Raw genomic sequence first — 22,257 nt, forward strand, 5'->3', positions numbered from 1 at the left:
CAATTCTTTGTGACTGTAGATTTCAAGCTGGAAAAGACATTTAGTTCCCACTTTAAGTGAACCTTAGTTCCCAGGTCATCTACAAGATTGATTAAAATGCTGATAAAGTCAAGAAAAGATGAGACATAAACACAGTATGATTGAAATGTTAAAATGTAAATAAATAAATAATAATAATCGTAAAATAAATAAAACACGTTTATTCTGTGGCACCTAAAAAAATTTTTGGCTCCTAAGTTTTTTTCTTATAGGAGCCAATGGCTCCTTACTCTATTTTTTTGTTTGGAGCCCTGCACCTGTCAGGTGATTGAGTGAAGCCTTCCGGCAAAATCCTGCTTCTCCAGAGGACATAAAACGTGTTGTGCAGGAGATTCACCTCCTGGAGTTCCTGGACATGTCAGTCTAACAATGTCAGCTGGTTTAATTTTGATGGATCAGGTCTGTCAGCGAGCCATTATGGGCCACCAGTGAAAATGGGACTTAATTTGAAGTTGTTAATGCTTGTCGCTGTAGTTACTAATGTGAGGTTTTTAATGTCCCCATTAATTCCATCTTCACTTTTCAAGAGCAGGTTGGGAGCCATATCTTCTTGATCGCTCTGAATACGAGCTTTTTATGATGTGATTTTCATCAAGCAATGATTACCCATAACAGTCTCTTTCACACTGGGATGTTGTGTTGTCAGCACAGTGTTTGAGGACATTTTTTAAGATAAGCTGGAGCAGAGCTCTTAATTAAGGCAAGAAGCCGCTGAGATGCTGACATTAGAGAATGAAGTTTGCAGTTTTACAGTAAAGTGAGCATGATAAAGAGAGAAGTGGGAATGCAGTTTTTCTGTAGCCAGGAAATTTGAAATCAGTGTTGTTTTAGTATCATTGATATACTATTGTAGTTTTTATTAATATTTTGAATCGAATTTGAATTTGAATAGATTTAATTTATTAATTCTAGCTGTGTTTAGTAATTTTGTGTTTTTATCATTATTTAAAATGTCTATATAGTTTTTTCTTATATAGTTATTTTATAGTTTGTTCAGTTTTACTTCTCTTTGTACTTGACCTGTAACTAAATGAAAATGAGAAATGTTGCCTTGGTACCTAGATTAAATAAAATAAGTTTACATTTTTTTATATATATTTTATTTTCAGTGATTTCAGTTAACTTTTTTTCCCAAGTAATGAAAATGTTTTTTTTTTTTTCTTCTTTTTTTATGGTTTTAGTTTTTGTTGACTTGAACCATGTTAGCAATACTACTATGCTTCTTGGTGCATTTTGCACAGGTTACACAGTTAACTTCCTTATGTTGTTTTAAAATAGTATGTAAAATGATTGCAACAAAAAAATTTAAAATGGCACATGCAATTTGTTGTCGTGTGCACTTTTTATGTTGCATGTTAATTGCAGCGGATGCGGGATTCACTTGAGTTATATGAGTTAAGAAAAGAAGATCACAGTTGATGTTACTATCTTCATCATTAACTTGAGTGCATTACATTAAACTGGATCCAGTATTCCTTTCTTAGTTGAAAAGAAATGTAGTAGTAGGTCATCCAGGTATTCTGTGCATACAGAAAATATCTGTGTATTCTGTGCACAGTATATGCTGCATACTGTAAAAATATGAGTAGTACTGTAAATCATCGAATGTGGTCTGAATGACACTGTCATCACTGTAATCTGTATAACATGCCTGCCTGTAACATCCATGAAAACAAATGAATTGCTTGAGTTTGAGTATCAGCTGGTTATTTTTAGGAAGCTTTAGATTATATATATATATATATATATATTATATATAATATAATATATATATATATATATATATATATATATATATATATATATATGGTTCTCTGAGCTTATGACAGTAACAGATGCATGTTCAGGAATCAGGTGTTTCCTGGGTGAAGCAGAGGCATGGAAGTGAATCAGAAGTGACAGTTGTCATGTTACTGTGTCCTGGTCTGATCTGAGCTGCAGTCTGTCCCTGCTGACGTGAGTTTGTGAAGGGAGGTGGGCTGTGTAATAGAAAAGCTTTCGGTTGAGGAAAGCCGCTACAATCTTTAGGATCAGTGCCTTTTATTTCATGCATCTAAGAATGTATTTATGTCAAAAGGTTTTCATTATTGCTGTATATGATTGTTGAGTTTAGGGAGACCAGCACAAAAGGATGTTAAAGAACAGTCCAGTTTGAATTCAGTTTCAGTGATGTACCTCTTTTTCAAGCAGTGTTTGCATGGAACAAACTCCACTTACAGGAATTAGATTAGCATGTCAATGAAAAGTGAAAGGGTCTCTGTGACGTTTTTATTCTGTAGTTGTTTTCCAACAAACCATCCAGTTACTTGCAGGTTCAATCAAATGACAAACGGATCCTTGATTTCAACATGCACATTATTTTTTCTTAATGGGCTTTGTGACTTTTTCCTACATTTTCTTAGTTTTGCTCAGCTGTTTCTGTTTGGCCCTAATCGGAAAGCAATTTGTTTTCTGCCATTCAGAGATTCACAGGAGACTGTTTACCTGGCCATGTCGAGGAAAACCCTCCATTGTCATTATCGGAGGCTGTTTTAATGTCTTCCACAGAAGCAAGTCCAGAGAGGCCATCACACTATATGTAATGCATGTATAATGTATAATTTATACATTATACATGTATAAATTTAATTTAAATTAATTAATGAATTAATGTTGTTTTTGTTTTTACATTTTAAATATACAGTTTTTAGTTTAAATATACATTTATTTAGTATTTTTAATTCTGTCATTATCATATATACAGGATTATAAATATGAGATCATATAATTTTTTTTTATTAGCAAAAATATATGCAAATTATGCTTATATTGTGTATATTCACTATTCCTTGAAAATGTATAAAATAATTTTTGATTCGTTCTAACTGAGAACACTATTACAAGTCATTTTTGAAATTTAGACACAACACAATAACACTACCTTGGTGACATTCTACTTTGACGTCAGCAGAATTCATATCAGCTCTGTTCAATACATAACAGAAATCCAAATGTTTAGTTTTACAAGGCATATGTTCTGCATCTGCGATGCTGTTCTGTCAGCTGGCCTGAAACTCTGAAACACAGACTGGGTGCTGTCCTTTTATTGTTGAGCTCTGGTCTTTCTCAGCACAGATAAGCTTTAATGTGTTTTCTCCGTCACAGGGTGTGTAGCACAGCTGTGCATGTAGCAGCTGTTAGTTAAGCATGATTAGCATGATTTGCATAATGGTTCACAGGAGTCAGCGTGTGTGTTCGTTAGTGTGTTTTGATATGTGGTATTGCTTGCCAACAACTGGCAAGCCTGCGTCTCCAGGTCTCTCCGGAGAATCAAGTGTTTGTGGGATAGTGGAATACTCCATCAGGGAATAGTTCAGCGTCTCACCAAAGCATCCAGTTACATGCACATCTTTTTTTCTTAATGGGCTTTGTGATTTTTCCTAAATTTTCTTAGTTTTGCTCAGCTGTTTCTGTTTGGCCCTAATCGGAAAGCTATTTGTTTTCTGCCATTCAGAGATTCACAGGAGACTGTTTAGCTGGCCATGACGAGGAAAAACATCCATTGTCATTATCGGAGGCTGTTTTATTGTCTTCCACAGAAGCAGTAGTTATTGTAACCTCTCTCATCTTAACAACAATGGTTCAAAGTGCTAAATGTGAGTAGCATCAGCATTTAAACGTGTTACTCACCCGGTAACGTTTTATAAAAGGTGGTAAGAATTTGAGATTGCTTAGTACTATCATACAATTTGCAACGGCTGTGTTGTAATTATATAAATATAGGCTATAGTCTGACGTGCTATATGTCTGCTGTAACAGTACTGTTTTCAGTGTTGATTCACTGTAAATGCTAGCTGCGTTTGGTTTCATTCATTTGCATTAGGGAACACAAAATTTGTCATTATAATCGTTTAGATGTTGTTTACAAAGAGAACTTTCATTGTCACATGATTCTTCTGAAATCATTCTAATGTGCTGATTTGCTGCTCAAGAAACATTTACTATTTATTATTATCATTGTTAAAAACAGTTTTTGCTGCTTAACATTTTTGTGGAAACAGTGATACCACTCAAACAATTGTGTAAGATTTAAAAAAGAGAGAAAATGATAATATTCATCATACATTAAAGTGAAGAGTGAAGACAAAATAAAATGTTTCAAGAGATTTCTTTAATAAATATATTTGATAAATGCAAATAAATGCTAATCATTGAACTTTCTATATATCAGAGAATCCTGAAAAATAAAATGTATCGCCATTTCCACACACAATATGAAGCAGCACAACATTTTCAACATTGTTGATAATAAAGCTCTTCAAAATGACCAGTTTTCTTCAAAATTGTTTGTAAATGCAGACTGCATTGCTAGAGGCTTGATTTTATACACCTGTGGCAATGCAACTGATTGAAACGCCTGAATTCAATAATTAAGTGGTGTGTCCCAATACTTTTGTCCATTAGTGTATATACACTATATAGTGTTTAATATTTTGGTCATACCACTCACAAGTGGCATATTGCAAAAAAAAAAAAAAATAATAATAACTTCTTAATCAGTATTAATGTCTTGTTTTCATTAATTAATGTCTTGAAATATTTTTTGTGTTATTTTCAGAGACCTCTAAAAGATTTTCTCAAATTGAGGAAACAAATCCTATTTTTCTTACAAAATTTTCTTATATTTCTCTGAAAATATTTTTTTTTGCCCCCTTCTCAATAAGTGTGTCTTTTCAAGGATGTTGAGATATTCTGGAAAACACGCTAACCTTGCAGCAAGAGCAAACTGTTGTGTTTCATAGTTCTGGCCTTTTCACACACCTAGATTGAGAATAACCAGAGAATCTGGAGTTTGTACACTGTGTGGATAAAAACTTCAGTTGCCATAGAGATTGCACATCCGCCTTCTCAAATTCACAAGGACTGTGACCAGTCAGTGTGGGAAGAAGACTTATAGGTTTCTAAATCAGTGAAATGGCACTATACATCAGTTCCATCTTGTATTGATCAAGCCCTCTGCATCATTTCATCTGCAACTTTTGTCCTGCACGTCACACGCTTTCATTGATCACCCTCTATCACATTTTACCAAATCATGAACCAATATCAGCCAGCCCGATGAATCGATGTGCTTACTGAGGCATGATGGTTATGAATCGTTTGTTACTTGGCAACTAGATCCCACACACACAGGTCAAAATACAAGTACTTAAAGCGAGCCGCTTCCCAGATGGCTCTGCTCATCTGCGGAGGGTTGTGTGACAGTGGTGTGGGTTTCACCATGATACTGTACGTGCAGATACACAATGTGTAAACCAGGCCCCTGGACTTGTTCAGCTTGATATGCTACGCGTCATATTGTCACGACTCCTGATGCTCTGAGGCATGGCGGGTTCTAGCATTGGCTTTCGCATATGTGTATCCCAAATATACGTCAATTCTTAAATCGTCAGGCACTGTAAACTGTAAAATGGTTTATTGAGGTTAAAAAAAAATCTAATCATTTTGTCTCCACAAGTTTGGTGAGTGTGTGTGTTCAAGGCTATTATAAGTTTAGTACCAATATATTTTCACTCACTGAACACTGACTAAGCGCTTCAGAGTTTCACTCTCCATCAAGCGATCTGTACTTTTTCAATTCAGTGTACCTGTATTTGATGCACCGTAAACCCTAGTGTGAAGGCGCACGACTCACTGTCGCTTTGCTGAGAGCGCTGTTTCTCACACATGCAAAGAGAGAGAACTAATTCTCTAATCACTAAAGATTTTTACATAGCAAACACTCAGTTGTAAATGTGAACTGGTGGATTAAAACTCAAAACAATAAAGACACTAAGATATATTCATAAGTTATTAAATTAATACAATAATTGATTAGTAATAATTGCTTAAATGAATATACTAAATGATACTTTTGACTCATCCCTTTTCTTAAAAATTATTTAAAGGCTGAAAAAAAAGTTTATCATTTTATAAAACTGTTTGCTTGTGTGAAAACCTGTAACTGAACTGTAAATTATATGGTAAATCGGTTATATGGTATTCATTTTATTCGCACTGCCCACTTGTCACCAACTCTTCACCGTTTAACTGGAGACAAAAAATTTTGGATGTCATTTTCATTTCATCTTGCATTTAATGTCTGATAAAGCAGTCGTTACCGGGGAAACCTCCATTTCTCCCGTTCTAAGCGCCTCCTGCTGGCAGAGAATGAATTTGCATATGTATGCTGCCACAAATAGAGTGTAAGTCTGTGGGAAACACTTTTGTGTTAAACACTTTTCCCTTTCGATTTCAGTCGAGAGCCTGGAATGACTGTAGTGGACAAAGATGGACAGTTTGTGTGTCTACTGATGAAGATCTACCAGTTTACCATCACTTGCACATCTGTGTTCTTGGTTGTCTTGCAGATGGACTAAGGATAAGTGGCAGGGTCCATAATTAAAACTCACCAGACAGCAAAAAAATTGGCCAAATAGGAAGTACTCGCCAGTTGGGCAGCACCTTTATTAGGGTTTAAAGCATGACATGGTTAAGTCGGATTCTAAAAAAGGTTGCCTGTTCCTCTCTTATGTCAGCAATGTGAGAGAATAAAAGGAATAGTTTGGCTAGCAATGAAAATTGTCATTATTTACTCAACCTTGTGTTATTCCAAACTGTACTACTTACAGCGCGTCTACACTGGATGCAGCGCGACACGACAAATCCCTGACAGTAAACTGCTGCCTCGTTCTATTTATGATGTACTGCACAAAATTCAAATGATTTGCAATGGTCGTTTTGTCACGTCCAGTGTAGACAGACTTTAGCTGTTGCGGTTAAATCAATTAAAATCTTAGATAAACTTACGTTAACATATTTTTAAAGATATAGTTCATCTACAGGAAAAGCACTAATTGTCATTATTTACTCTGGAACTTATTTTTACAGTGAAAGTCAATAGTGTCTAATGACCCTGATGTCTTTCACTGTACGAGTAAAACATGTCATCTTTTTGTGTTCTACTTGTTTGGAACAACATTAGGGTAAGTAAATGATGGCAGATTTTTATTATTTTGGGGGGAACAATCCCTCCATATGATGATGATACACAATTATTGGCAATAAGCCACCAAAACAGAAATATGAGGCTGTTTGTTTTTATGACATACAGTTTCATTTGAATGCCAGGGACTGACACATTTCATTTATGATGCTGAGAGAAAAAAAATGGCCTGGTTGTCATGCATATGCTGTTTTAAACAAATTGGTACATTTCTTGAAATAAATATATTTGTATATAAAAAACAATGCAGAGTAATTTCATGGTCTGTAAGAACACTAGTTGGCTGGTGATTTTTCTCATTTCACTCACTGTTGGCAGAAAGTTAGCAGGTCTTGGTCAGATATACTTCATTATTTTATTTCTGTAAAAGTGTGCAGCATCAGCTCTTTAACTAGTCCTGTGCCCACTCCCAATTACAACTAAATTTCCTTGGTCTGCCAATATTATTTTCAGCTTCCCCATATCGTTCCTGTCCGCATTGATTTCCATAACACAACTAATTGGTTGCTGCTGTTTCTGTCTTTACCAAATCACATACTCTGCTGATACTGACATAATTGGTCAACTGAGCCACATTTATGAAAGTTTTGTGATGCATGAAATCTTCACCACACATTAAAGGGTTAAGAGAGCTGTCGTGAATTGAAGGTAATAGTTTGGCTAACATATTCCCCCGTGTGCATCTAACAATAGGCAGGAAGGCAGGCAGGTGAACTATAATGATTTAGCGGTTGCATTATGTGCTTCAGCCTCCCCTGGCTTTGATACACATTTAGACAGATCAAGTTGCATAATGAATATTTTACACATGCCTGCACTGCATGCATGTATGAAAGATCCAGCCGTGCACTGGTCGAAATTGTTTTTTACCTGCACCAGCACTCTGCTCTTTTATTCTCTTGATAATAGTCAACAGCTTGAAGTCAGAGCGAACACCTCATAATACGCTATCCAATATTGTGGCATCAGCTGCAAGCTGTGCAAATAAACCTCCTGTTCTTGCTCTCAATCTTCTATAGTTTCAATTTAGTGAGCTCCACTGGCATATCAAGAAGTGTACAATATGCAACATAGTGCAACAGTGAGCACTCATTTTAAGAGATTTGATTCTGTAAGTATTTTTGCTTTTCATTTTCTCCACAGGCATACAAACAGATTTTTAAATAAAATAGGGATGCTCATTTTGGTTCATTTTCCTGACCGACAACCGCTGTTTGTTTTTCCAAACATTAACTGTTAACTGATAAAATCAGATTAATAACTTGGTAATAAATAAAAATAGATTGGACAAGTATCTGCAATACATTCAAAATACAAACAAATATTTTTCACAGGTTTATTTTAACGTGCAAAGAGTAGCATACAAAGCAACAGAGCAACAACAAAACCTGGATTCACAAATCCTTAAAATATCACGCAGCTGCAGCCCTTCTGACAACAGAGAAACACAGAATAAAAAAAAGAAAAAAAAAGAAAAATTAACTATTTAAGACAACAAAACGAAAAACTGTTAACTGTTAGACCCACAGCAAATAACACCATCATGCCATTACAAAAATCCCATCAATCTGCAGTTCGGGACTTTTAAACAACTGGTCATATGTTTCTATTTACAGGTGTTTTTTTTTTTTGTTTTTTGTTTTTTTTTTTCTCTCTCTTTTTTTTGCAGCGTTGAGCAGTATAGCGAATCACAGACATATCTGTTGATTTCATGAACGCAGTGGCCAATCAGAGGTGTTTAAGCTACAATCCCCTCACCACTTAAAATGCTGGTGTTCTCTCAGTGCTGCTGAGTTCTACACTTTCACGAATTCTTAAAACAAAGAAAATATAGACTCGATGTAAATAAGAGATTAATTGTGCCGTGTAAAGCTTCTTTTTTAACTGTTAACTTTGTGAGAGTGCGATGAACCACAGTAAGATGAGTGACAGCTTTCAAATGATGCTAAGGGGAGCGCTCTTTGTGCACTTTCTAAGCCATAATCCATTCAGAAACTTAATATATTCACTCACTGATTCACTCTTTGATGAACTCTCTGATAACCATTTATCCAATATTGCCACTTCGCATTGTGTTGCGTATACTACATCAGTTAACTAAGTGAAGATGAAGCAGGTGCTTGTTCAGCGAAATATGTCTGTAGATACATTGCGCGTCAACACACTCCCATGAGTTAACAAATATGTATAGCTTTTTTTTTTGTCATGCAGCATACTTCAAAAAATACTTGGGGGAAAAAATCATTTAAAACGGTTAACTGATAGTATTAATTGGTCGAAGTTCTTACTTTCGGTTAATGGTTAAACGGTCAACATGAGCATCCCTAAAATAAAAACATTCAAGCCTTGAACCAAACCAACCATCTGAAATGTGATTCATAATCAAAGTACTGAGCAAAAGACAACAAAACAATGCTGTGCATTTAACATAATTTATGTAATCGATCAAAAAATGCCAGTATAGTATGAAAGAACTGACTAGTAATAATTTATTATAAGTAAAAAATAACATATATTGGAAGTTTATTGCAAAATATATTAATTGAGAGTGACTTTTACATTTGCAATGCTTTATGGAAGTGGCTGCTCTTTTGCTGGGATTTTAGTTTCATTGACTCTGATTGATGGATGTGTCTTCAGGATTGTGGGTATTGTAAGTTTTGCAAACTAAATTTTTATTGTTGTTGTTGAAATTGCATTTTTACAGAAGAATATGTCATTACATAACAATGGATCTCATAGTAGTGCGTTCTTGAAAGATTTATTTTTTATTTTTTATAAATGAATACTTTTATTTAGTAAGGATGCATTAAAATGATCAAAAGTGGCAAAAAGGCATTTTCTTTTTTTAATGCTGTACTTTTGAACTTTATATTCAGCAAAGAATCCTGAAAACAAATGTATCAGGGTTTCCACAAATATATAAAATATGAAGCAGCACAACCGTTTTCATCACTGATAATAATTAAGAAATGTATCTGGAGTAGCAAATCAGTATTTTAGAATGAGTTCTGAAGGATTATGTGACATTGAAGACTGGAGTAATGATGCTGAAAATTTAGCTTTGCTTCACAGCAATAAATCACACTTTAAAATATATTCAAATACAAAACAGCTACTTGAAATTGTAAAAAGATTTCTCAATATTACTGTTTTATTATATTTTTGGTCAAATAAATGCAGCCTATAGTGAGCATAAGAGACTTCTTACAAAAACACACACACACACACACACACACACACACACAAATCTTACCAACCCCAAACCTTTAAACAGTGGTTTACATTATTGCTAAACGTGTGGAGAAAATGAATGGGGTTTTTACTTCAGAAGTAAACCTTCTATCGCAAAGCATTTGCAGATTAGCCGTGTGCAATGAAAATATAGTGCAAATATAAGGAATATAAAGTGGAGCATTAGTACAAATATTAAAGAATTATCAGTGCAGAGCATACCCTCCCACACTCCCTCTCTCTCTTTCTCGACCACATTCTGTGTTTCTGTGCTCCTCCCACCCTCTTGTACTCGTTCACTCAGGCTCTGCCTCTATGTGTCTTGCGCTATGAATGCACTTGTAAATTTAATCTCCGCTAAGGAGGAGGAGGAGGAGCGCCAGTGCATGTGAGGTATCTCAGTAGCTGACAGATACAGTGCTCACAGGAGGAGACATGAGAAGACATCTTATCCATCGCATCAGTTTGTTACTTTATGTTTGAAGTCTGTTTTGTGTGCTGGCACTCCCAAGTGATCTGAAGCACTGAACTGAGATTACAAAGAAACCAGCTAGTGTGTTTGGATATGAAAAAACGCTGACCTGAAAAAGGAAAGTAAGACCTTTCTATGGACATTTACTCTTACGTGAGACTATATGTGAGATGGGAGCCGTGCAGGTGGTCTTCAGTAGCAGGCTACGGTATGCCAGTCAGGGAAGCAATGAAATGAGATTCGCGAGCATCGCTAAAGACTGCTTTATAAGCTCTTTGCCAGTCTAGTTGAGAGAGTCAAGCTTTGGTTGGATCAGTCCTCCTGATATTCTCCGGCTGAACCGAGCAGGAGTCCAGCACATTGCACAGTCCAGTAGGACTGAGGAACATTTAAGTTTGCTCTCCAGAGGTTCTGGACCTGGCTGACTTCTCTTTGTTTCTTGGAGACGCTTGGCTCTCTTTTATTGAATTTTCTCTGTGATAACCGGGCTTCCTCTGAGACAGGATGCAGGTGTCGTTTGTTTGCACAGACCACCGGTCCATGAGCCGTAGCACAGATGACAGGCTCAATCGACAGAACGCTAACAGTCCGAACACTGGTACTCGAAGCAAGTTCAAAGCCGTGGCCATGGTGGCCAGGAGCCTTGGGCAGCTTTCCATCCAGAGTGTCCCTTCTTCAAGTGACCAGAGCATGAGAACTGGCATGAAGTATCGGTAGGAAAGCAAATATTGAAATAAGAGTTTATTTTGTGACTGTAAAGCCTAAAGGATAAGATCCAATAATGTGAAATATTTTACTTGCAGTAAATGTGTATGATTATGTGTAATGATATTTTTTTTGTAAACAATTAAAGAAAAAAGATTTTTGACCTTAAAAAAATTGATGAATACCCTGTCAGGTTAAGAAGCGTAATAATCAGCATATGCTGGTGCATATATATATTTCTACTATTTCAACAAAGTGCTTTGATTGCATATAATGAAATCAGCCCTGTCAATTTGACCATTACTCTTCAAATCATTCTGCAAATTGCAGCTTTAACTGTTGAAGAATAATGACTACTCTTTTTCTCAATCTTTTTAACCCAATTGAGCCTCTGGCAAACTAGATTCATATTCCTGCATTGCTGCTATCCGCTTTAAAATAAAAAATCCTAGAGCTTTTTATGTGGACTTACTGTTATTATGCAGAACTGCTGACACATTTGTCTCAGAATCATTCTCTTAGTAGTTCATAATATATAATAGTATTATATAATTTCATTATGTAATTTGATGCCATTTTTTTTTTTTCAATATTTTCTGCATCCATTAACAACAAACCTGCAAGTTATGTTAATTTACATAATGACTGCTAGAAACACTGCTAGATTGCTTTCAGCTGTCATGTTCATTTGTAAAAAAAAAAAAAAAAATACTAATAACTTTTAATAGATGCGTGTGATCTTTCTTTCCTATTTGAAATCAGGATTGCAAAATTATTTTGTTGTCAAAGGCTCCAATTTATGTCAAGCTTAATATTCGCTTCTGTAAAGCGAGAGAGTTAGCCAGACCTTGTTAATTTCATTTATTCATTTATGCATACATTATGAGTTACTTCATGCAATGTCACTGTCTTGAGGCTTAATCTTCCTGCTTTAAAGAAATCTTCATTATGAAGTTTGAAAAAAAAAAAAATTTTTTACATTTAATTTTTTTACTTGAAAGAAGTGGTTCCCATAAACTGTTTTTCAAAGATGTCTTTGTTTATATTTGACAGAAAATAAATAGCATACAGGTTTGGAAGTATATTTAAAAGTTCCAAAAAGCAATTTGTCAAAAGAGTCAGCAGTATTTGTAACATCGTGCCAGGTTTATTAGACAACCAAGTTAGGTAGCAAGCTAGAGAAGTGGAGAAGTGCAGTGAAGAGATAGAAGTAATGACATAATAGTGAGTAAATATGCCATAAATGAAATTTTTGGGTGAACTATGCCTTTAAATAAAAACTTCTCTTGTGGACCTTTTTCTATTGTTCTAAATTCTTTGAGGCAGTATTTGATACCAGCACCTTTTGTTGTCTTGAGATTGCGTTCATAGAGTGACCCCCCTCCCCTCATGTCAGCAGTCATAGATCCTTCCGGCTCTTAGAAGCCCCCCATATTGATTGCAAGGTCAGCATCTGATCTTCTGCCAGAGGATGTGTGTTGGATAAACTAGAGCGTCGCTTTGAGCCGATATTCTCTAATGATGCTCTGCCCGGCTGGATGCTACTGTGAATGTGTGCTTTTATACACATGGAGAGTACATGTATATGTGATGAAAGACTGTGGGCAGTGTCTTAGTTTCTTTGAGGGTTTGTTTATATGTGTTTGAGAGCTGTGCTCAAATACCCAGAGGAAGAAACAGTCCGGTAAACACTGCTCTCTTGTCAGGATGAGTTTCAATGATGTGTCATATTAAGTCCCTAGAGCTGTTGGTAGCAGAAGTGGGCCTTTGCATTCAAGGTTCATGAATCTGAAACTTTAGTTTTTATAAGTTTTCTTTAAGTTACATCACAGACCACTTTTAATACAATATAATGAACATGCTATGAAGAGAAAACAAGCTTCTGGCTGCTACACTCTTAAAAATAAAAGTCCTTTACTGTCATTAGTGGTTGGATCCATGGAACTTTTCCATTGCACGAAAATGTTTTTTTTAGCGTTCTGTTTTGATTAAAGCTGCAGTCTGTAACTTAATAGTTTTTAAGGAAAACCTGATTCTTTTTTTCCACCAGTATTTTCAGTAGGTCTAGAAAAACAATTTATATTATAAATTGGATATTGCAAAAAAGTGCATGCGAGTTAACAGATTAGCAGAGTTTCAGCAAGTTGCTATCCTCAGTGCTCAATATGCAACCAACAGTCAACCTGTTTCTTAAGAGACAAGCAGTTGAAAGCAATCAGCTGAATCCAATTAATCACAAGTATCAATCAGTTATCACAAGTGTCAGTGCACGAGAGTCTGATAATTAGCAAACAGGGCACAAACCGTGTAAAATATACAATCACAGCAAATAAAGAAATATATATATGTATATATATATTACAAAGCAGTTACAAAAACAATTACAAAAAAACAAGAAAGTTCTAGTTCTTCATTCATGCCATCATGGAATAAAGATTTCAGTTCAAAGATTTGCAACAGTGGGTGCTTCTCAAATGGAAGGCTGCATCCTACGAAGGCTGCATATCTCGGCTACCACGTCATCAAACGTCGCTGAAGGCCATCTCAATTGGAAGGTTCCTTGGAAGACAGCCTTCGTTTCGCGTCCTTCATTCAGCTGAATTTGAAGGATGCATGGGATGTATCCTCCGCAACCTACAATCACCCACAATCTTTGTACTTTGTACCCATTCCATTTCATGAAAATAAACTGAGGAAAAATGAGTCAGTACTGAGCTTGTCTGAATTTATTATGAAATGTAAGACAAAAATAATGTTTTCGGACATGAAAGGATAGATGTTTCTTTTGTTTTGGTGTAAATTACTAAACGCTAAATTGACAATAATTTAAGCCACGGGGAGACTAGACGACTGTGATTCATTGTACTGCATGATTAGAAAGCAAAATAATATAAAGATTTGTAATACAAAGTATTTTTCCAAAAATAAGTTTTATTAGTGTGTTGACGGTGAGGACATAGGTGAGGTAGCCACGTGCACTTACTAGACTGTCTCATTCTAGCGTTTAATGCCAAGGAGGACTCTAGCCTACAAGCCTCTGAAGGACTGAACTAGGAAGGACACAGCCTCGGTAGGATGCAGCCTTCCTTTTGCCCGAAATGGTTCTTCTATGGCATTTGTGTGAAACCCTGCTTTTGGAACCGTAAAGAACAACAAGTGAATGATGTTCGTGCCACATTTTCCCATTCCTGGCAAAATAAATGTGTGTTTCAGTATGATTAGATTTTACTCTTTACTCTCTAAGGTATAAAAGTCCTTCCAGTTCTGTTTTCCGGGATTCACTCTGGCAGACCGGCACCTTTGTCTCACCTAGTGTAATTTTCTTTAGTCCGTTCCAATCACAATCTCATTCTGCCCCGATGAATCGAAGCAGACAGGGCCATTGTAAAGAGAGAGGACTGGAGGGGGGCTTTCAATTAACCAGCATCTTTCCCAGTCCAGCTCGTGCTCGCTCTCCACAGTAGGACAGACAAGACATTGTACCGGTGGGTGTAGAATTGGGAATGCTGCCATATCATAGATTGAAGTCGCTTGACATCAATGCCTTATCTTATCCTCACTCTCTGTGGAGATGCTTCAGTTTTGCTGTGTGGACAAATTAAATGACTCCGGTCAAGATTCAATTAATGATTTGAGTAAATCACATAAACACTTAAAACAAAAACAAAAAATAAATCAACATTAAAATGCAGACGGAATCGCGGAATCCAATAATAAAAACGGAATTTACAGTTTAATGCGGAATGTCACTGAATTTGTCAAATTTTGAATTAATTAATCAAAAGTAAGTCATTACACTTAAATCTGGACATATGGACTAATATCTGTAAATATTAAGCCAAGGGCGTAAACACATGTACAACATCTCCAGAACTGCTCTGAGAGTGACTTCATGAGCATTTGACTGTTTGATTTGAGTAAAACTAGCATCATATCACATACACAGAACTGTAAAGGTATTCACGGCAACCCGTCAAAATAAAAGTCCGGTTTAATTTAAAGACTATTGTTCAGCAGAATATACATAGCCTACTACTACTACTACTACTACTACTACTAAAAAGAAACAAACATTATTTTTTAAGGAATAATCACACAACATTCTTCCATGTTTTAATTTTAATAGTAAATCACCTTTGTTTACCAAAAAAATATAGTTTGCTTAATTTTCAATAATTAAAAGATAAATCAATGTTTTGTGCCTTCATTTGATAACCAGAAAAATGTAAATAAACAACAGAATTTCTGAGGGGGGAAAAATATTTCATAAGGCTATTTAAAAAAAAAAAAAAAAAGAATAAATTAATTTTTTTTATGCATTTAAATTGTTAGACATGCTAAAACAGAATTAGGTAACAATAAAACATTTTTTTTTTTTACTTTAATAAATTAATTTGAAAATGTATAAGTTTCATGATTTTAATTAATTAGACATGCTTTTTGATTAATACAATTTAATTTAACCATTAAAAAGGAGGTGAGAAAAATTCAAATGAAAAAAAAAACGGAATCCAGAAAAATTAAAACAGAAAAATGGAATTTGGAAAAAAATGAAAAGGATTTTATAGGGCCCTATATTAAGCTAGGTGATGCAAAATGGGCTGCAAATCTCTTAATTTATGTCTGTAAATGCAAATGGAGAACAAAGTCAATATGAAATGTGTTTGCAAGTAAAACAGGATATACAACACAGCCTTGGTGACATCATCTGAAAAAGAGGTGAAGCAAAGTTTATCTTGATTAAATATTGCAAAAACAATATATTTTATCCTTGGTTTAACGTGAACACATGAATCTTTTGAAAAGACCAGATGGTTCTGTGACCATTCGATTTATTAAAATTTAGGCTGACTAGCTGCAGGTTAATTTAAAAGATTTCAGTGATTTAAAATTGAAGGTTTTTGGTTAGCACAACATAATGGATATGCATTTCCAAGAACACAGATTTAATGATAAAAGGTCTCCCTGGAAACATTCTCCAGTGTTTATAAAATGACTTGTACATCTAACATTCACCAAATGTATTTTAATAGCATCTGCAAAACATAATTGGAAGTTCTGAACTGAAAGTGTTGTGAGATATAAAGTGTTAAGGCGTTAGAGTAGGCGTGTTGAGAGATTTTATTGCACTTCTGGATCTCACTATAACTGATACTACCTTCAGTTCAGACTCACTCCCACTTGAAATAAAGCCTGATGAATGTTTGTGAGAAACAAACAGCAGCCTTTGCTTCTACAAAGCTACACAATAGCACTATAAACGCTTCGTCTCACATGTGCATTTCTATTTAAGGCTTGAGAGTATGTGTAATCCTTCACTCAGATAAGGTTTTTTTTTTTTTCAGTTTCTGTACTGAGGATGGATGGATGGCTGTATGTTCAGCTCTCTGTGCAGTGCTGATAGCTTTTAATTTAGACTTGCATGTTTGTGCTTTAAGAACGTGTAGATTCTCACTGACAGCAGAATGCCTGTTTTCATTATGCTCTAGGAACAGATTTATTAATTCCAACCAGGCCCTACCAAAAATAAATGCTTTTATTCATCTCCATGCTAATTTGTGTTATGTTGATGGGGTGGACTGCATCTGTTTGCATAGAAATGGTTTGAAACCTTTAGTTATTTACTTTTTGTAAAGCAATAATCCCATTCAGAGAGAAGAATCTGATTCATTTGAAATATCCATTCATTCGATTATAGAGCAAAATGAAGACAAAATGGGCTCTAATTACTTTTTTAATGCACATTTCTGGTCTTATTGAGCAAAATTCATTAGTGCACATAATTCTGAAGGAAAATGTTTGTTTTCATAATCTTTCATCAAAACATAAGTTGCTCTCTGCCTGAAATGATGACGTCGCCAAGTTTCAGCCAGAGGGTTTCAGCAGGGTTGCAGACAGATACGAATCAATGATTCATAATACAGAAGTAAAATGGGCTGCAAACAGTTTCATATTGGCTTTAGATTACCTTTCTTGGGCATTTTGAGTGACTGAGATTAACTGTTAGGAATTAGACAGTTAAGACAGTATTTTGTTTAAAAATCCTTCTATGGGATCATAACTATGTTAGTTCAAAACTTCGGGATCAGCGCAATATTTATTTATTTTTCTTTTTTACTCTTTTAATTAATACTCTTATTCAGCAGGGATGCATTAAATTGATCTAAATTAAAAGCTTTTCAGTTTAAAGTTCAATTAAAAATTATTTCAGTTTTGAATTTGCTGTTCTTTTGAATATTCTGTTCATCAAGGATTTCCACAAAAATGTTAAGCAGTGCAATTTTATTAAGTAAGTGATTTTTGAAGGATCATGTGACACTGAAGACCGGAGTAATGATGCTGAAAATTCAGCTTTGCATCACAGCAATAAATTACATTTTAAAAATAATTATTGTATTTTGAACAAAAAAAGCAGCCTTGGTGAGCAGAAGAGAGTTCATTCAAAAACATAAACTGACCCAATACTTTTGAACATTTTGAACTTTTGAATGTTTTATGTTTTTAATAATGTCATTAGTGAGCAGCATGGCAGCAACATATAAAAGATTTGTTAATATTTTTTTTTTACTTTTTTACTCATTTTTAATCAAATGGGCATGTCCAGTCTGTTTATACTGAAGAGGATGGTGTAGTACTTCCAGTTCTGCAGGTCTCCAGAGCTTTCTGTGAAATTGTGCACGTGCAGATTCTGTGTGGGCCACTTCATAACCCTGATAATGGTAACGTGAACTCTCATTCACTATGTGTGTGTGGAGGCTGTGTTGGTGGAGAAGAGGGAAAGATGTGGGATTTGAGATGGAACTTCTTTCTGACTAGAGCTGAAGCCGTTATCAGGTAGAGCTACTGCTTTTAGAACAGGGTGTAGGAGGCTTGGTCTGAATTGCTCTTACATAAACACAAATTTCAGAGAACAAATCCGCACGTGGCAGCCATCAGAGTATTGTGTGCGTATGAAGAACAGTATATTCCCCAATGCAAATTCCTTGAAGAATGTGGCTTATGGTTCTTCTTCCATGACCTTTTAGCCTTTTTCTGCCATTAATTACTCATAACGGCAAGGTTTATGCACTACTTCAGTGATGCTCTCATTTCCTTTGAGGGCCAGTTGGTTCCTGTTTGGACATGTGAAATGCATTTGCCTTTAAGGGAGAGTTTGCCTAAAAATGAACATTTTGTCATCATTTATTCACCCTTAAGGGCCGTACACACCGGGACGAATATCGGTGCGCGTTATTCGCCAGCGTTTTTCAACGCGTTTTTTGTGTTCACACCCAAGCGATTTTCGCTGACGATGAGCCGAGTGAACATGCAAATTCATTCCCTGACATTAGATGGCGCTTAATGTAAAACAGAAATACTAGAAATACTAGTTCTCTTTTATCAAGATTTTTGTAATCACTGTCGCGTTTGTCATATAGTTCTTTGTGTTCCGACACCAACAAGACCAGCATCTCTACATTCATCTTGCCTTGCATCTTCTTCGTCTTATTTCTTCCCGGCAGTGTAGACGCTACTTGGCGTATATCTTCTTCGCCGTTACGTATGTGTGCTCAGCAAGACAGTTTTGTGTTTGAGCGCCCCCAAGTTGTGTTTTACTGTAACTTCAGAAGCTCCAGACACGTGTGCAAAAGCGCCATTCTCATTGGTCGTATAGTTTTTGACGCGGTGCGTCAAACCAAAAAAAAACGAACCCGAGACGTTTTTTTTTAAAAATGACGCTTTTACGCGTGGCGTTTTTTTCGCGTCGGTGTGCACACTCACATTGGCGCCCTTTGTTTAGTCACGAGGCGTTAAACGTCGGCGAATATCGCGCGCGAAATTCGTCCCGGTGTGAACAGGCCTTTAGGCATCATTAAAGTTGGCAATATGACTTATGCACTATATTTCAAGTCTTGAAGCCATGCAATGGAGCAGTTGAAGCCATGCTGATATTGAAGTCATTTTAAGTTGAGTTTCAAAGTTCATTTTGCACCAGGTTTCAAGACAATCGAAACAATTGCATTTGATTCATTTTTATATGAAACCTGCATTTCTAGAGGGTCTGCTATTGTAGGCATCATAAAAGTTGGAAATATGTCTTTTGAAGCCATGCAATGTCTTGAACAGACTGATATTGAAGTAATTTACATCTTTTATTTCAAACATTGTACGTCAGGACATTTTGCACCAGGTTTCATGTCAGTGATGATCAAAACCAGTAGCATTTCTAGAGGATCTGCCATTTAGGGTGAGTAAATGATGTGAGAATTTACTTTTTTTTTTTGTTGAACTATTTCTTTTATACCGACAAATGTGTTTTGACACATCATGTTCTACTTTCTAAAGCGAGCTGTCCTAATCTTTTGAGTTCAGAAACTCACTGAGGCTGGTGAAGATCAACAGAGACCGAAGTCATCTACACTCTGAAAAGTTGAACTCCCTCTGCTTCGTAAACAAACCTGACCAGCCCTTGCTCTCTGCATATCGTTAACCCGGCTAAACAACACAGGTGACATTTATTGACCTCTGGCTTGATCTCTGGTGAATCCTGGCAAACCCAATCTCCAGCGCTGCACCTGGGTCCAGTTGTGACTGGGCCGCTGTCCATCACGCAGTATTCAGCTCCAGCCCGTGAAATATTCAACACAACAGAACGCTGACAACAAGGAAACAGTAACACAGTAGCGCAATCAATAGTCTACTGGCCCTGAAAACACCAGATTGTCTTTCGATTTGTTCGTACCTTCAGTCCAACACAGTGGTATTAACAGGATCGGCTTATTATTTTAGCTTCCTTGACACAGTTACACAGCTTCAGTCATAGATTTATCGGTGTAGACAGCAGTAGAGTTCCAGTTTAATCTGTACTAATCATGTTAGGGATACTCTGTTTGATGTCACAAACATCAAACCATGAAAGGAGCCCTCTCTTGATCTACAATCTCAGATCTTATTCACTGTACATATTATCAATGAATGAATCATAAACAGCCATGGAATTCATCTGTGCATATTGTTTGTTTCCTACTGGGTGGTAATTGCTATGTATAATGAGAATACCAAGGTTTATTTTTGGCAGCAAGAGCTGAGATATGAAGTCTTTGGCACGTGCGTGTTTTCACATTTTACACAACTCAATCACACCAAACAGTCTAATGCTTTACTGAATGGCTATCATGCAAAAATGCATTGATTTTTGAGTGTGTGGGCCAAAACTTCTCACCATATGCGAATTATCGTGAGTTAGCACAATCTTAAAAAGTGCATATTTGCATATTCAAGTCCGTTTTAATTCTGTGTATTGCATAAGGGATGTTTCAACATCAACCACAAAAGTTTTTAAACCACAAAAGTTATATGACAAGTTAGTTCAAATGTATATGTTCACCAATAGATGATCACAAACTGAAATCGTGTTGGCCGAGGGGGTAACCATAGCAACATATGCTGCTCGAGCCATTTCCATTAAGATAATTTTTGAACGGTGCAGTACAGAAGTAATGTTATTATGCATCACTTTGTTATATGTTAGCAAGTATATCACTCAAAAACTTAAGTTTTTAAAGTGCAATGAAACCTTCCATTTCAGCACAGGTCAATCATTGTGACAGATCTAAAATATATTTTTAAAAAAAGGACACATGGAAAGCGGTAGAGTGGAGTGAGGAGAGAAAACAACAGCTGCGTCTGATCAAGTCTCTGATCAATTCAATGCTGTTTGCATTTGCTTTGCATTTTTAATAACTTTTGAGACGATTTTGAGACAAGATTTCAGTTTCTCTTTTAGATTGGAAATAAATGATTTTAACACTTTCTTCCATCATCAACACATGCATATATATATATATATATATATATATATATATATATATATATATTAACATAAAAAAAGTTTTAGTGTTTCATGACCCTTTAGAAGTGATTATTTAATTTTGTGTGTGTGTTTGTGTCCTAGATTAACATGCAACTATTCAGCTGAATTCCCTAAAAAGTGTGAACACTGCAGTTCTGCGATGCTATGAAGATGTTTATCAGAGCATCTCAACTCCACAGAGCAACATTGACTCAAGAAATAAGAATGATTGTTTTTGCAATTCTGTCTGATGACTATAACTGCTCAGAATGACAAGATTCATGTTTGAGATAGTTTGGCTGACTGCGCTATACAGCGGCAGAAGGCTTGCCTTTGCAAATAATATGCACGTAGTATTTACATTGAATCAACTGAACCACGATGCTTCTGTCCAACATTGAACAGTTTATCTCACAGCAAGGTCTAATTAAAAAAACATTTTTGACATTGACCTGACCATTGTTGCTTAACCACATGCTCTTTACTTTTTAGTTCGATTTTAATTGCAAAACTAGATTTGAGCAGATACTTATTCATTTTCCCCTAGTGATTCATACCTTTAAGATAAAGACATTTGCTTGTTAACTGTAAGATTCCCTGGCGTCTACAGGAAACAGAGCAGCGCTCCAGTGGCTTATTTACCAAACATTTCTGCATTTAATCTTTTAAACTTTTGTGCTGAGGTGCCTGAAGAAATCACCAGCCATATTAAAGCTCTCAGCAAATGCTGCTATGAATAGGATCTGTCCGGTCTGCAGGTTACTTTTTGGATCCAAAGCAACGTGTGGCTCGCTGTGACCTGCTGTGGTCTGTCTTTCATTGCATTCTGCCACCGGACACCCACATGTTTCTAATCCAACATAGACACCCCCACACAAACACGCTTCTAGAAACACACACATACATGCCTACACACACTTGTTATATCATCCCTAATCCCAGTTACACACT

General features: G+C 35.9%; 1 protein-coding gene across 10 annotated transcripts in view; it reads left to right on the forward strand.

Moving 5' to 3' along the window:
• The window catches only part of LOC109068999 (voltage-gated potassium channel subunit beta-2), a 111,717-nt gene that overhangs the window by 64,625 nt on the left and 24,835 nt on the right, over positions 1-22,257 (forward strand). The window contains exon 1 of one of the 10 annotated variants that reach the window (XM_042766856.1): positions 10,386-11,482. The exons of the other annotated variants lie outside the window; for them this stretch is intronic. Coding sequence (XP_042622790.1) covers positions 11,274-11,482 — 209 coding nt within the window. The 5' untranslated portion in view covers positions 10,386-11,273. Of the gene's footprint in view, positions 1-10,385; positions 11,483-22,257 lie in introns of those variants that run through there. 10 annotated transcript variants of the gene reach the window in all.

Source organism: Cyprinus carpio, chromosome A11 (genome assembly GCF_018340385.1).
Source record: "Cyprinus carpio isolate SPL01 chromosome A11, ASM1834038v1, whole genome shotgun sequence".
NCBI lineage: Eukaryota > Metazoa > Chordata > Actinopteri > Cypriniformes > Cyprinidae > Cyprinus > Cyprinus carpio.